Source organism: Amyelois transitella, chromosome 12 (genome assembly GCF_032362555.1).
Source record: "Amyelois transitella isolate CPQ chromosome 12, ilAmyTran1.1, whole genome shotgun sequence".
NCBI classification, from domain to species: domain Eukaryota; kingdom Metazoa; phylum Arthropoda; class Insecta; order Lepidoptera; family Pyralidae; genus Amyelois; species Amyelois transitella.
Genome location: NC_083515.1, coordinates 2,496,815 through 2,512,052, shown reverse-complemented (window position 1 = coordinate 2,512,052; position 15,238 = coordinate 2,496,815). Strand labels below are relative to the sequence as shown.

At 34.6% G+C, this 15,238-nt stretch overlaps 2 protein-coding genes across 3 annotated transcripts; both read right to left on the bottom strand.

The window, feature by feature from the left end:
• Positions 1 to 274: 274 nt before the first annotated feature.
• Positions 275 to 1,657, bottom strand: LOC106142605 (large ribosomal subunit protein eL22). The gene is made up of 3 exons (XM_013344428.2): positions 1,586 to 1,657; positions 1,207 to 1,495; positions 275 to 468 (listed from the first exon to the last, which is right to left on the bottom strand). Exons 2-3 carry the CDS (start codon positions 1,484 to 1,486, stop codon positions 305 to 307), a joined length of 444 nt encoding a protein of 147 aa, XP_013199882.1. The 5' UTR covers positions 1,487 to 1,495; positions 1,586 to 1,657; the 3' UTR covers positions 275 to 304.
• A 4,599-nt stretch (positions 1,658 to 6,256) lies between these two features.
• LOC106142603 (E3 ubiquitin-protein ligase RING1) lies at positions 6,257 to 9,812 on the bottom strand. Of its 2 annotated transcripts, none has more exons than XM_013344427.2 (5): positions 9,686 to 9,812; positions 8,696 to 9,443; positions 8,018 to 8,190; positions 7,031 to 7,203; positions 6,257 to 6,631 (listed from the first exon to the last, which is right to left on the bottom strand). In XM_013344427.2, exons 2-5 carry the CDS (start codon positions 9,439 to 9,441, stop codon positions 6,587 to 6,589), a joined length of 1,137 nt encoding a protein of 378 aa, XP_013199881.1. In that variant the 5' UTR covers positions 9,442 to 9,443; positions 9,686 to 9,812; the 3' UTR covers positions 6,257 to 6,586. The 2 variants fall into 2 exon arrangements, with proteins under 2 accessions (XP_013199881.1, XP_013199880.1); XM_013344426.2 differs by having other exon boundaries at positions 6,258 to 6,631; positions 7,019 to 7,203.
• Positions 9,813 to 15,238: the final 5,426 nt, after the last annotated feature.

The following is a 15,238-nucleotide window of genomic DNA, read 5'->3' as shown; positions in this document are numbered from 1 at the left end:
TTTTAATAAAATCTCCTGTTTGTAAAATTTCGATTTATTTATGTTGGACAACACATACATTAAACTGGCGCAGGTAAAGCTAGTTTAAATTTTAAATGTACTTTTCAACAAAAAAGACAGTCTACTTTTGTGTGCTTAGCGAAATAGACTGCGCCAAGCTTAGAATAAAACTCTTGCATGTATAAACGTAAAATCATGCCTATCTCAGAGGGGCAGAGAGAATTGAACATAATATGTAAAAAAGTGGTATGGACAAATGGATAAATTCAAAAGCTTGTTAGTGTAAAACTATTTATTAGACGGCTTAATCTTCATTATCCTCATTGTCACTGTCCGCATTGATGTTGAAGTAGCGGAGTTCATAAGCGTCATGTTCTGAGGCTACGACACGGAGCCAGTCACGGAGGTTGTTCTTCTTGAGGTAACGCTTCGTCAAGTACTTCAGGTACCTCTTGGAGAATGGGATGTCTGGAAATTGGATTGAGTTGTTAGATTTTTATACTATATGGGCCTGTAAAGGTGACCAACAATTTGGGTAAAAAATGTGACCTTTATGTGACATGGTGAAAAAAATGGTTTTCTGTTTCAGCTCAAATAGAGCTAACATTACATGGAATTACTTTAAATGCAAGATATTCCAAGTAGGTACATAAAAGCAGGAAATAATACAAACATATGACTAAGTCAAGACAAGTTTCAGGATATTTTAAAATTATATGTACCTTAGAAGAATCTAGACTTCCATTGCAACAAACATTTGAAACTCTGCCAGATGTGTATCAGACTTCACCCGTTACCCTGGGCAGGGTTTCACGCTATACCCCGTGACTGGGTCCCTGTCGAACTTTGCCACCGAACACTCCGGCCTACTGAAGTGCTCGGCGCCCACCCCCGCGACGTGGACGCGCCGATCAGGTTTTACCCTAGTGAGAAACAGGGGAGGTGTCCCTGTTCCCCCTAGGGCCGGGTTAATGGCCTTGTTTGAATCCAAGACCAAAGGCTCGACAGGTCTGACACGTGATCGAAATGGTTCATTTATCAATTTACAAAACTGGATATTCAATACAGTGAAGCCTACTACAACCATTTATCCCAAAAAACCGGCTACTACATAATTTTGAGGTTATGTTTGAAATAGGTCTGTGTGCACTGCCACTTAGAAAAGCTAATTTGTTAAATAAAAAGTATAGTAAATTATAAACATACCTGCATTGATGGAAACTTTGGTCTTATCCCTAGCGATGACAACGTGATTGCCTAGGTTATTAGTTTTGCCCTCGACTTTCACATGTTCCTTCAAGTATTTCTCGAAGTTGCCTACGTCAAGGATGCTGTCTTCGGCGGGATGTGTGCAGTCAATAACGAACTTGAGGCTGATCTTCCTCTTGCTGCCTTTACCGCGAATTTTCCCACCTTTGACACCTTTCTTACCAGTTTTCTGGTGCAATTGGGGTTTCTTAGCTACTGGCTTCTTTGTAACTGCCATTTTGGCGATCTGAAATGGGTAAACGTTAAGTTTTAATTGTAGAACTTGATATGGTAATTGAAACTAATAAGTGCAAAAAATAATTCAAAATCAACTCACGAAACACGTGCAACAGTCACCGTAGAAACTACAAAATGGCCGACTTCAACGTTGCAGTGTTGCGAACTCAATCTGAAAAAAGCGCACTGACTTGAACTTAAAAAGCGCTAGAAAAAGAATTGATAAAAAAGATTTAAAGCAATATTACAGTTATAAATAAATAACTACTAAAAATAAAAATCGCAATAGGACATGAGAGACAAAAGGTGATACCGTATACCTCATAAAAAGAAAAGACCTAGAACAACGTTTCCATCAAACAATAAAAAAAATTATCTGTGAAGACCCAAAGTACCGAGATTGAAACGGGTCAAGTGCGCGTTTTGGTCTTAGCTGAAATCTTAAGAGTTTTGATATGAGGTCGAAAGCGAGATCTAGATCGGGCCTGTATGATAAATTGATAATACAAAAAGCGCCACCCATGACGCATGATAAATGAATTTTGGGTGGTACTATAGCAATAAAGCACTACATCTCTGAATTGTTGCGCTGCTGGCAACTTTGATTTAACGTCATCATTTTCAATGTTTTTTTCGTTGAATATTTTGATCAAGGACCAAAGCAGATTTGAATTATCGTTTATAAATTGGTATTGTTATAACTTTCATAAATATGTTCATACTGTTATAAATTAAGTACCGTTATACTGGGTAACGATATTTAGCGTCATTTACCGTAATATTCATATAACGTTACCAGTAAAATTAACGGTAAGAGGTATCGTTAAGACTGTTTCTCTGTCGTTGTAAAGGGGCTGTAAAGGGGCTGTGTTGTAAAGGGGCGCGCGCGCGGCACGGTAGTCAACAACGCTTTGATATCGGTACCTATATAACGGTAATTGGTAACGTTATTTATAAAGTAAATTGATATAGTTATTCTTAACGTTGATTGGTTACGATATATAAGTTTAAGATTACATTACCGATATCACATCAGTATCAGTCATAACTTTTTTAAATATCGTTATTTACCATTACTTTTAGTGTTAATTTCGTAACGTTAACAAGCCCTGGACCAAAGACCATTTAGCTTCCCTCCATTTTATATAATCAGGATTCAGCACTAAAATAATAGTTAGGTATGATTTAATCCTACTTACTACTTATCTACACAACATGTTTCCTACGCTCATGCAGAATCAAGCATGTATTATTGGTATTTTTTACACAATTACAAAAGCCGCCATTGGATCACCAGTCTTCGTCTACACATTCAGTTGTCTGAATCTGCATGATTTTTATCCTGACAATGTTTTCTTTCAATCAAATTCGGTTCACTCGGTATGTAGTATAATAAATATGAATATTTAAGGGGGCAATTACACAGTTTAAGTTAGCCTCGAAGTAAGTTCGAAACTTGTGTTACGAGATACTAACTCAACGATACTTCTTACATTTTATATTAAAAACATATAGTTAAAGATAAACATTTAAGACCCAGACCAATCAGAAAGTTCGTTTCTCATCATGCCCGCCAGTATTCGAACCCGCGGGACCTCCGTTGTCAAGCGCTCTACCGCTGCGCCACAGAGGCTGTCAATAACAACAACTACCTTCTTACAAAAGAGTTCTGTCTCTAGCAACTTTAAAATAACTAGTACCTAGCTTAGTCTAAGTGTACCTAGCTTTCGCCCGCGGTACTCTATGTCCGCCTCCGTACTCTACTTCCCTACCTACTCATATAAATTTTGCATGAAGATAGGTTCAATGATTTAGCTGTGAAGAGTAACAAACAAACAAACTTACTTTCGCATAAGTTTACTAATATGGATGAATACATACATAAGTAAAATACACGCCTCGCCCCGGAGGGGTAGCCAGATTCTACATCTTTCCACTTTTCACGATCTCAGCATACTTCTTTCGCTTCATCCACATTCATCGTTCACTCATAATTTTGGATGGATGGATAAAATATAAAATTGATTAGTGCTTGTATTTATACCTTATGATAAAGCCACCATTGGCTCATAATTATTATCATCCGCTTAGTTTAGATATTTTCAGGGCCCCAAGTCATCTAGACCTATTTCTACAGTCGTATAAAAAACCCACAGAATATAGAAAAACCCAGCGATGTATTTTATTTTTATATTATCTTCATCATTGGTAAGTACCTACTTCCAATAAAAATGTCTACATAATCCGTAACATGCACACGGAGCGTCTTGCCTATTGTCTTCGATCCACCTCTATTTCCCATGAATGAATGGACGCCGCTAACCGCTTGCAAGCGAGGTCACGGCTTTTTTTACCTTTCGTGATGTAATGTTCTGTTTTGTAAGTACATGTCGAACTCGCTACTTGATTTCGTGCGTAAACACACCTATATTTTAGTGTAAGATTTTAGGCACTTGCATTATATTAAATTTATTGATTAAATATAAATGCATTAGGATTCGAAGTTTTCCCGCGTCCTTACCGGGTTAACGGAGCATGCGCATTTTATCTTGTGATGTAAGTAGATCGTGAGTGACGTGCGTGACATAAAATTCCAATCTGAAGTCAACCTACCTCTACCCGTCTCGTGCTACGCGTCGACCGAAAACACAAACGCAATTTATTTACACCTCAAGATTTCGACTAATGTGTACCTATTTTTGTAGTTAACCTCACTTTTCCCTTTAAAGTGAATCATCGCATTATAATGTTGAGTTCCTCCTAGTCAAAGTGTGGATAGAATTGTGAATAAAATGTGTTTCATTGAAGTTAGAGTGATGTGTCCGTAAATCGATAAGGAAGGAAAGGTCATAACTTGATGTCATGATACTGTCGTAAGATGGATAATTGTTTGCCTGCGTGCAGTTGTGATGATTATCAAGGAGCAACTAAAGCAGACATTGACCGTTTTACAGACAGGATTGAAAATGTCCTAAACGATGAAAATGGCAGAAGGTTACTTAGAAATTTTATGTTTACTTCTAATATGCGAGAAGGACGGAGAATTTTAGATTTTTGGGAACATTGCGAAAGATTGATTAATAGCAAAGAAAACATTGGAGGTGAATTGGATAATTTGATCGATGAAGCAGAGAGAATTGAAGAAATAGACTTCGCGACAATGGAAAGGTTATCGCAAATTCAAGATTCAGGAAATAAAGAAGATCTAGTAGATATAATGAAAGTATTAAAAGCAGAGGCTACTCGAGCACTAAAAAGAGAATACAATGCATTTAGACGACATTTAATAAAATCGAAAATTAATAACTAACAGTGCCTTACTTTCATACATTGCTTGATTTTAAATTTCGCGCCACTTCACATGGTGTTGCAAGTAATTTTTCCTACTACAAGGATAAATATAGTAGAAATTATATAATAAAAGTAAAAAGTACAAACAATAGCAAGCCAAAAAAACACTTGTCTTCTTGTATCTTTTGCAAGTTTGCACTTATTAACATCACATGCAAGATTATGTACGTGCTTAGAAGGTAATTTTGTACATTTCCACAAGTAAATATTTATTTATAAAAAAAATATTTTCTTTCAATATTATGTACAGAATACCTAGTTATTGGGTGGAATTTTTGATAAAGATCAAGATCTACCTTACCTATTTTATTAACAACAAGCTTTAGGGCGAACTTTGAGTGTTATTCCTAAAAATCTTTTCTGTGTACCAAATTTCATCAAAATCGGTCCTGTAGTTCTTGACTTTATTCGTTTCAAACATACAAAAATACTAATCCTTTCTCTTTATTATTTATTATTATACATATAAGTGCTCCGCCCACGTTGAACTTCCCGTTCCCGTGGGAATTTAAAGAAAATAATGTCTACCTATGTTACTCCTAAAAGTCCTGTCTCTGTGTCAAATTTCGCCAAAATCAAGACGCAAAGGCACCGTTTAATTCACTTGCGTAAGGATGAATATTTTGGAATTTCCTTCCTAAAAAAAATACAAATTAAACAATTTACAGTTTGATAAACAATCATAACCACGACTTTGATATGGCTAATTGGCATTACATTAAAAATCAATAAGATACGACTAATGTATTCTCTCTTCCACATTTCAATTCTATGTTTTGATAATTGTGAAGTTGACTTTTTTGAAGAAAGTGCTGCAGTGCAGTTTGTTGTAGCTGCTTCTGCCCTGACGCTTTGGGAGCGGCAGTTAACTAAGACAACCATTGTTGTGAAACCCAAACATAGAACAATTATTAAGTGGTTGAAATTTCCCATAATAATAAATAAAATTTTTTGAATAGCTCGAATCAATAATTTGACCAATCTCAGAATATATCCATGAATGTTTTTAAGTTTCATGTTCTGATCTTTTCTCTTGAACCTCACCAATAGGATTAAAATAAAAACATTATATTGCTAAGTTGAAGTAGAGCACCACTGAACTTAGTTCATATGTTATTAAGTATTAGTGTTGCCGATAGTCCACTACCGATACTTGAGTAATCAATCACTTTATTGTCGAAACACAGATAAAGATCTTAAAAAAATATAGAATGTATCACTGTAATCTACTTTGAGACATACAATATTTAGGATATAGAATATTAAAATTGTAATACATGTACAAGTTAATAATGCAAAAAGTAAAAGCAACAGTATCATTAGGTAGATGATTTTCGAGGTCAACTATCGATAGATTCGGCAACACTATACAAACTCAACTTTAAATGAACATCCAAGACTCAGGCCAATGTATAATGGAAGGGTATTAAAAATCTCTAGTTTTTTTTTACATTTATTGCACATAAACTGTACATTCCCATATAAATTAAATTTCATATTAGGTATATCATTAGCAATTTTGCTACCGATTTTCATTCCTCTTATCCTAACTTACAGAAAACTTGTTCTCCAAAGTTCCTTAATAAAACATTTTCAGTTCAATCGATTGAATATTAATTAATTTTGGTTGAGTCCAATCCTCCAGTTATTAAAATTGCTAGATATATTATTAAAATTATCACTGCATCATATTATCACTTTAAACCCATTTTAGTTATGAAAATAAACATAACTAAAATGCTATTTACTTCTAGGTTTTCTTCCAGGAGTAGTACATCTCCAATGGTTTGTTGACCTAAAAAATAAAAATAAAATATAAGATAAAAGAAAAATTTGATTATATTTTGTTTAAAATATTTAAAAGCATAGAATTCTCTTTCCCCAAGTCTATATTTTATCATTGATATAATTTATTCCTACTTATCATTTTACTTAAAGCAATTAAAATTTTGGTTTAAACCACAGGCTATCTACACATTAGATATTCCATAAACAAAATTACATGTCTTTCATATTATTGCGTGCGTCACAAATAATCTTCCTTATATTTTACACATTGCATATTCCTATATGGATGAGATATGATATTCTCATAGCAAATTTAAAAGAATTTGAATAATGTGTATAAATAATGTGTCGATAGCCTTTGCTCTCAAAATGAATTGTTTCCCAAATAACTCACAACGGTAGGTACCTTCCAGAACTTATCATTGATTTGCCGCAATGTTTGTGAGCCAGCCAACGGTACAAATTGGCCTGGCGATGGAGCCACATAGATGCAGAAGTTGAGAAGACGGTATGCTTCAGGTAATTCCGCGTCCAGGTCAAGTGTGAGACGCATGGCTAAGTATTTACTGAGGTGGTCAACTGAAAAGGGGAAATTTATTTAACTTATATATAAACTTTTTTGTACTATCCAACGGAGAAGGCGATGTAGGAGTGCGTTATAGGGATAATCGTATAAACTTAAGTGTAAATTGGTGGTAACTTAATAACAATCAGAAAACTAGGCAGTACAGTAAGAAGTGGATACTGCAGTCTTTGGAAATGTAAGAATGTACTTTAAAAAATATATTTTTTTTAAATATTCATATTTTCACAATGAAATCAAGCTTATCTGTGCAAGTCACTAGAGCTTAAATAAATTACAACTGAAAGATTACAGAAAAATCATTATACAAACATCGAAACAAACATCTTTGTGTCAAAGACGCAAAAGCCATGTTCAGTTCAATTCAGGTGACGAGTGACAGGTTGCTAGTCCATCCATAAGTAGAATCCCAAATTCATAAGCATTTTCCTTGATGGACTTATACAATCTTCACTTTAACTAAAAGGTTCTCCGCTTAACTCAATGGTAGACTGATGAATAAGATAATGCTATTAGCATTAAGTCAGCCTATTGTATTTTACAAATTGTAATTGTTACAATAAATAATAAATAAAATAAAAATAAATAAATAAAAGCTACATATATAACAAATATGTTTATCTGGTCTCCCTTAAAAATTTTCACATCAAAATGATACTTATTAATTGATTTATTCTTTATTGTAACATTTATAATTTGTGAAGTACACTAGGCAGACATAATGCTAATTGGGTGGTAATAAATAATGTATAATAAACATACTTACTATACTATAAAAATACTATAAACCTATACTAAATATATAAATACCTGAAGCGTTAGCGGTAGTCTTTAAATATCTGACTGAGCTATCCCTAAGGGCTCTCATAAGTGAATTATCTCCAGTCATTTCAGTGGGATGGGGCTTAAAAACCAACTCTATTTCGTTTGGGTTCAGAGGCTCCCCCTCTCCTTCCGTGTCCATGGAATTTTCACCTTCTGTCCTGGAAATTAGTCAATAAAAAGTGAGGTTTTCAGAATTTGTAACTGTTGCCATTTTAAAAGCTAAAATGTTATTAGCAATAGCAATGGTGACCGTAAGAAGATGCACAATTTTTTTATTGAAGTGAATAATGCACATTTAGCTTATTGACTTGATGATAGAAATGAGATTCAAATAGGGTAGGTTGCTAACCTATCACCTAAAAGAAGAATCCCAAGTTTATAAGCCTATACCCTTAGTCGCCTTCTACGAAATCCATGGGAAAGAGAAGTGGGCCTATAAAGTATTTTTTTATATATTTCTTTACAAAAAGATAATGAAGAGAAGAGAAATTAACCATTGTAACAGAAGGTCAAATTAATGTTTATACTGCAGAGCTGCAATTTCAGAAGGATGATAGACTTTTCTTGTCCTTATTCACACTGAAGCCCCAAAAACATGTGAATGGATTGTATTGTAAAATACAGTTGAATATTAGACAAAAGCAATTTTAAGAGAATAAATACCTTCCATCACTGGATTCACTTTCACTATGTTCTGAAGTTATGACTGATTTGGCCCTTTTGGTTGTACTGGTGTTTTTTGACACTGAGCTGACTCCAGACAGAACTGGCGATGGTGTACTCCTCACTGAAGCAGGGTTTGAGGTGGACTGACTTGGAGGAGTCGGATTACCAGTCCCAGGCACTGATGATGTACTGTCTTTAGGAGCTGATGTACTACTGCCATTCTGAGCTTCTGTATTACCATTTGAGTTTGAAGGATTACTATTATCCTCATGATTTTTCCTAGACCTTTGAGGCCTGTTTTGAGATTGTAACTTGATCCCTTCCGTGATTGAGTTAACTAGTGATGCCTGAGAGTGAGACATGCTCAACTTCGTCAATAAACGCTCCTGATGAGCTTCATATTCGTCCCTACTGGGATATATTTTCGAAATTAATAAGTCAAAATTAGGATCTGGCCGTAAAGATCTTTTTGAAACCAACTTTTTACGACATGTTGGACATTCCTTGTTACCAGAACGAAGGGCAGTAACTATGCAGTCTGAGCAGAAACGGTGTAGACATTCCTTTGTTGTCATAGTCTTTTTGAGCATGTCCAAACAAATGGGGCACATCAATTCGCTGTGTAGACTCCGTGGAGACACAGCGATTTCGGTAGCGTCCACTATGACCTCCTGGGGCATCCGATGGAGTTCGTACAGGGAGAGCTCCCATGTTTTATTCTGTGAAGGTTCCGTGGACGACATATCTAAAATAGAATAAACAACACTTTTAAATGAAGTCAAAATTGTTACTTATAAAAGTTTTCAGATTAACAATAAGTGAGTAGGTATGTTATAGAAATTAAAACAAACAGGCTATTCAATTTAGGTCTAATCGGATCAGTCCACTCCAAAACACATAGCATTATGAACCAGAGAACCGTTTATTAACATTGAAATTCAAGAAATACAAAATAGATACTATGGGAAGCAATTTCAATAACTTTACCTTTAAATAAAATGGTTCCAAAACCTGTAAATATCAATACAATTCGAAGAGCAAAATCGAAGCCACCGCTTCCACCATATTGCTTTCAGAAGTATTTTTTTTAAATGTCACTGTCATTTTGTTAGATTGGTCATTGGTTTTTGGGTATTTGGCTACATAGTTTTTTGCCAGACTTAAGTCAGGCTTGAATTACCGTTAAAAAACTGATATCGTTACTACAGTCAAAAAGGGTAACCGATATAAATTCGGTACCGCTTATAAATTCTGCTGGGTTACGATATTTTTGGCGTCATTTACAGTTATACTCATATACCGTTACCAGTAAAATTAACGGTAAGAGGTATCGTTAAAATTGTTTAAGGTTAATTGATAACGATATATAACGTAATTCAATATCGTTACATAACGATATAGGATAACATTACTGATATCAGTCCTATACGGTATTATCAGTCTAAACTTCTTGAAAATATCATCATTTACCGATACTTTTAGTGTTAATTTTGTAACGTTAACAAGCTGCTTTCACGACGCCGTGGTACGAATATAAGAAACAGTAGAAAAGAAAATAAGCAAATTCTAAAATGAACCAAACACTTAAGTTCTTTTTGAAATCATGGGAATTATAGCCAGGCTATTCACTAACTACCACTATCCATCTTCTCTATATTTAAGCCTAACTGAAAAAGAAGGAGAGAGTTGGAAGATAACAAATTTCAACGTAAGCGAATAGGCCCGCGGGTAGTCTTTTAGTTGGTTGCTTACTCTTAGTGATAATCACGGAACTTCTAACACATGTACATAGATATACATGTTAATAGTTTTATGGTGATACCACGTTAGGCTTAGCTGATTGACGAATTTGATAATAGTGACCGGTTGCTACCCAAAAAAGGGAATACAAAATTTATAAGCCCTCCTTTTACAATATGCGTGGGAAGAAAAAAGCTGTGAAATTTAAATGTTATATTTCTTTCTAGGTACCGGACCAACGATGCAAGCATTAAAAATCTTAATCCTTTAAATAAAACAAATTTTGAAAATCATTTATGTACATAGTAAGTAATAGATAATTTAATTTTTAAGTAATTGTTAAGGTTACAAACTTCTTCAGGAGGTAACATTATCCTTGATTCATGATCAAAGAAGTCGATGGCAGTTGTTGCACAGGAACCAAATAGGTATTTCGATTGGCCATATTTTGGTTATTGACAGGCACTAATTCGTAAATGTTATTTTGAGCTGGTTTTCCAACCACCGGAGGGCCAACTACTTGTCCTAAGATAGCGTTAGTTCCCATCAATCCTTGCTGTAAATTCTGGCTTGGCTGCTGGGCTACCAATAAAGGCTGATTATTTGGTTGACTAACTAATTGTTGGTTGGGTTGACCAACTAAATACGCTTGCTGATTAGACAGACCATTTTGAGACACATACAACTGCTGCTGATTCTGTAAAGGCTGAGCCACAAGCATTTGGCTTTGTTGATTCGGTAAAATTTGTGGTTGAACTTGAACCTGGTTCTGTAAAGGTTGTTGAACCCACTGTTGCTGCCCTTGCAGTTGTTGATTCTGGAGTGGCTGTTGAACCCATTGTTGTTGGTTTATGGGTTGTTGTTGGTTAATTACAGGTTGTTGAATCAACTGTTGTTGTGGGTTCAAAAACGGTTGTTGAACCCAGTTTTGCTGTTGGTTAGCCGTTGGTTGAATCCATTGTTGCTGCGGAACTTGTTGTGGTATATATTGTTGTTGCTGGCTCAATGGTTGGATAAACTTTTGATTGTTTTGTGGATTAATAGATTGTTGTACTGGATTAAGGGGCTGTTGGTTGAGATTAATATCGTTAGATTGTAACGGGTTTTGTCCCGATGGCGAGGAGTTGGCCTGCAGTTGCGGGTTGTTCTGGCGAGCTGATGCTTCAAGGGACTTCAGGGCATCGGTTGGTATGAACACGCCTGAAACTGCATTTTGATTCTGGAGCGGAGGCGATGGGTGGCAAATGCCTATAGTTGCCAGCACTGCAATGGCCAAAATCTGAAAAAGTAAAAATTGTACAATTAATGTACGGATTTTGTTCTTATTTTTAAGTTTTAGCAAATGGGTCAATCTTGGGACTAAAAATAAAACGATTAATTTTGTAAGTTATGTTTTTATCCGGATTTTATATATATGTATAAATGATCGATCAGGCCGGGTATTTAAATTACTTTTTTAAATAGAACCTGGTCTTAGAACCTGGCATTGCTACTAATAGTAGAACATATTCTTACCACGACTTTAACAATCATTTTTCAGTTGCTCAACGACTACAATCATAGAGTTTATAATAAAATGTATGACATAAACTGTTGTATTAGTTTTTATATAATTTCTTAATTAACTGTAATGGCTTGCCCGATTGATATTCCCGCTGTACGGTATCCGTTATGTTTGTGGTTATAGATTACCAGAGTGATGACGATTAATGTAATTAGTACTGAGTTGAGAGTATAATGAAAGATAAGATTAACCGAATCATCAATTTAAATGGCTTTCGGTGAGGGAAAATATCTTGAGAAAATCTATTAATTTAAAGCAACTGAATGTGTTAGTATAACCATGATCTTAGAGGTGCATTCACGAATGCTGATACAGTAAAGGTAACTACTTATATCTTCTTGTAGGCCATGGGCTAGGAACCTGTCACTATTTGAATTTCAATTTCATCATTGAGCCAAACATCTGAACTTTGCCCTTCAGCTTTTTAAAGAGTGTTGGCTCTGAATGGCCTCTTTGCTTATCTCTCTCTTCTTTCGATGATGATGAATGGGATTACTCAAATTCTATTTATTTTTTTACTAATTTATATACACAGAAAACATCGAGAATGATAAGAAACAAAATTACATAGTTTCCGCTTACATCAAATCTATAAGTATATATAATTCATTTTGTTCACGTTTACGGTGTTTTCATTAAATTCCAGCAAATGTTTAAAGTAAGTTCTAACTCAAAAATAATTGGCGAATTTCAAACTATATATTGCGAATTATTAAAGTTAAGTTTTCAAGAAAGCGGGGCGGAATTGCTGTTATAATCGTTCAGCTAATTATGAGTTTTTAAGAGGAAGAAAAGCAACATATCTGCTTTGTAAGTGCACCAGTGACCCATAATATTAACGACGTTGTATATTATACTAAGAGATAGCTGCAAATTTTGTAATAGGTAGAAGGCTGGATGTCTTAAAAGGTATCGCATAATTTTACCTTAATTATGACTTTGTATTTGTTTTCAATTTTGCTGGTCGTCTTCGAGATGAAGATGAGTCTTCGAATATTATAAGCTTAAGTAAGAAGTATGTGAATGTGGCAAGTGGAAAGCTATGTAGTCTCTGTCTACCCCTCCGAAAGAGAGACGTGATGTAAACATGTCTCTATGGACTCCAACCAAATGTTGTGTTAACCTAGTGAGCGTAAGGCCAAGACGAACATACGTATCTTGATAATTTTTCGGCGAGAATAGAGTTTGCTTGCATGAATAGATTATGAATGGACATAAAGCGAAAGAAGTAGATAGGTATGCAAAGAAAAGATGTAGTTTCCGCCTACTTCTACGGATGAGGCGTGTTTTATGTACGTGTAACTATACGAGTATAAACCAGCCTCCTAGAGATAGTAACCAAACGTGCATTCATCTCTTCGTCTATAAACTATTGCTAGACGCTTACCCGTAGTTAAGTAGTTCTGCATTTTATAGAAACTTAATATCAAGTAAGTTGGAGATAATTACCGTCTCATATGCCTTGAATATCTTTCGGAATTTCCTCGTTACACGTGTATACCTGAAGTAGAACGCAAATAGACTTGACCCCAATATTATATACAAGCCAACAAGATAGGAGGTCAGGTTTATTTGGATCCACCAAAGCCATAGGGGTAAGGTTTACTTCGCCTTCGCATCCTATTTATTAATGGCTTACTGGTATTAAACGAAAAACCTTTTACCTACTCGATTGAAATGAAATCCCGTTCTATACATATATACGGTATTAATTTAGTGTGGAAAAGCTGTTACTCTTTTGTCGCGATTCTGCAGTTTTCCCAAACGAGAAGTTGTTCAGTGTGATGGTCTGCGCAGAAATGTCTGTAAAAAAACTCTAACCTTGTTTAAATGTATCTAAATATAAATGTTTTGTCTAAAACCAATAACTCGTTTGAAAAATTAATAATAATTTTACGTACTTCTCAAAATAATACAATAGTTAACTATCAGAAAATTTACTGAATAATCTGTGTATTTCAAGTATATTCAAAATTTCTATCGTTTAATCCTGGGAAAATCATCAATTAACCGATTACTTATTTACTCAGATCAGACCTTAGCTGGCTCAGATAAGACCACAGGGAAATGTCGCAGGCAATCACTTAGACAAGTATAGCAGCGAAAGATTAACCATTATAATTGTGACTTTTATACATACATACATATAATCACGACTCTATCCCTAATGAGGTAGCCAGAGTCTTGAAAAGACTGTAAATACACTTTAGTTGTAAGCAGATATACATGGAGAGTGTGGAGGGAAAGGTCGGAGTGGGAAGACCTAGACGAACGTATCTTGATTTTTTGAATTATTTTTTTTGAATGTATGTATGTATGTTGTATGGATTAATGATAGAATTGGGACTCAAATAGAGACAGGTTGCAAGCCTATCGCCTAAAAGAAGAATCTCAAGTTTTTTAGCCTTTCTCTTGTTGGACTTTTTTCAATCAGCTAGGTAACAGAAGCAGCTAGTACACACTATGTTTTTTATTCGTTGCCAGACCAGCATGGAAACTTGCACTAGATTAACGTGCTCCTTTAGCTGCCTTTTACGACATCCATGAAAAAGATGGAGTGGCCTCATTTTAAAGTCCCGGGACCACAAGGCACTGTGACTTTTATTCATTGTTTAAATACTTTTATAGTTTACGAGTACCTACCTATACATTTTTTTTTTTTTTTTTAGTTTTCCCCCAGGTGTTACTACACACCCAGGGGGAGTTTATTGCCAATCTCTCTCTGTGTGGGTTACAGAGACATTTTTATACATTTTTATTTGCATTGTATATGATAAACTTTTACATTACATTACACTGTCATAGTCTGCTTCTTTTACAATATCTGTTAGAGTTTGTTATTATTATTTTCAGTATAATGTTTTTAACACAATTCTATTTTTAACATTATTATTACTATTAAATTAGTAGCTATTATATTATACAACATTTTTATGGCTTTTTATTTTATACCTGTATACTATTATTCTTTACAATATTATTTATTATTTTTGTAACTAATAAGTGCTGGCAACTAAACCAATAAAATCGAAATATTACTTTGCGTCAATAAGCGCGATTCGCTAATTGCCACGATTCTCTTTATTATCTACCGTATGGTGTCGTCAATATCTTATAACCAAAGGTTATCACTATTTGTCTATCTTTAAAATTTTTCATTCTTATAAAGTACCTCACATTAAATTATTCTTATTTTAACGTTATAAAGTTATTATTAAAACATACTTAAATTTTTG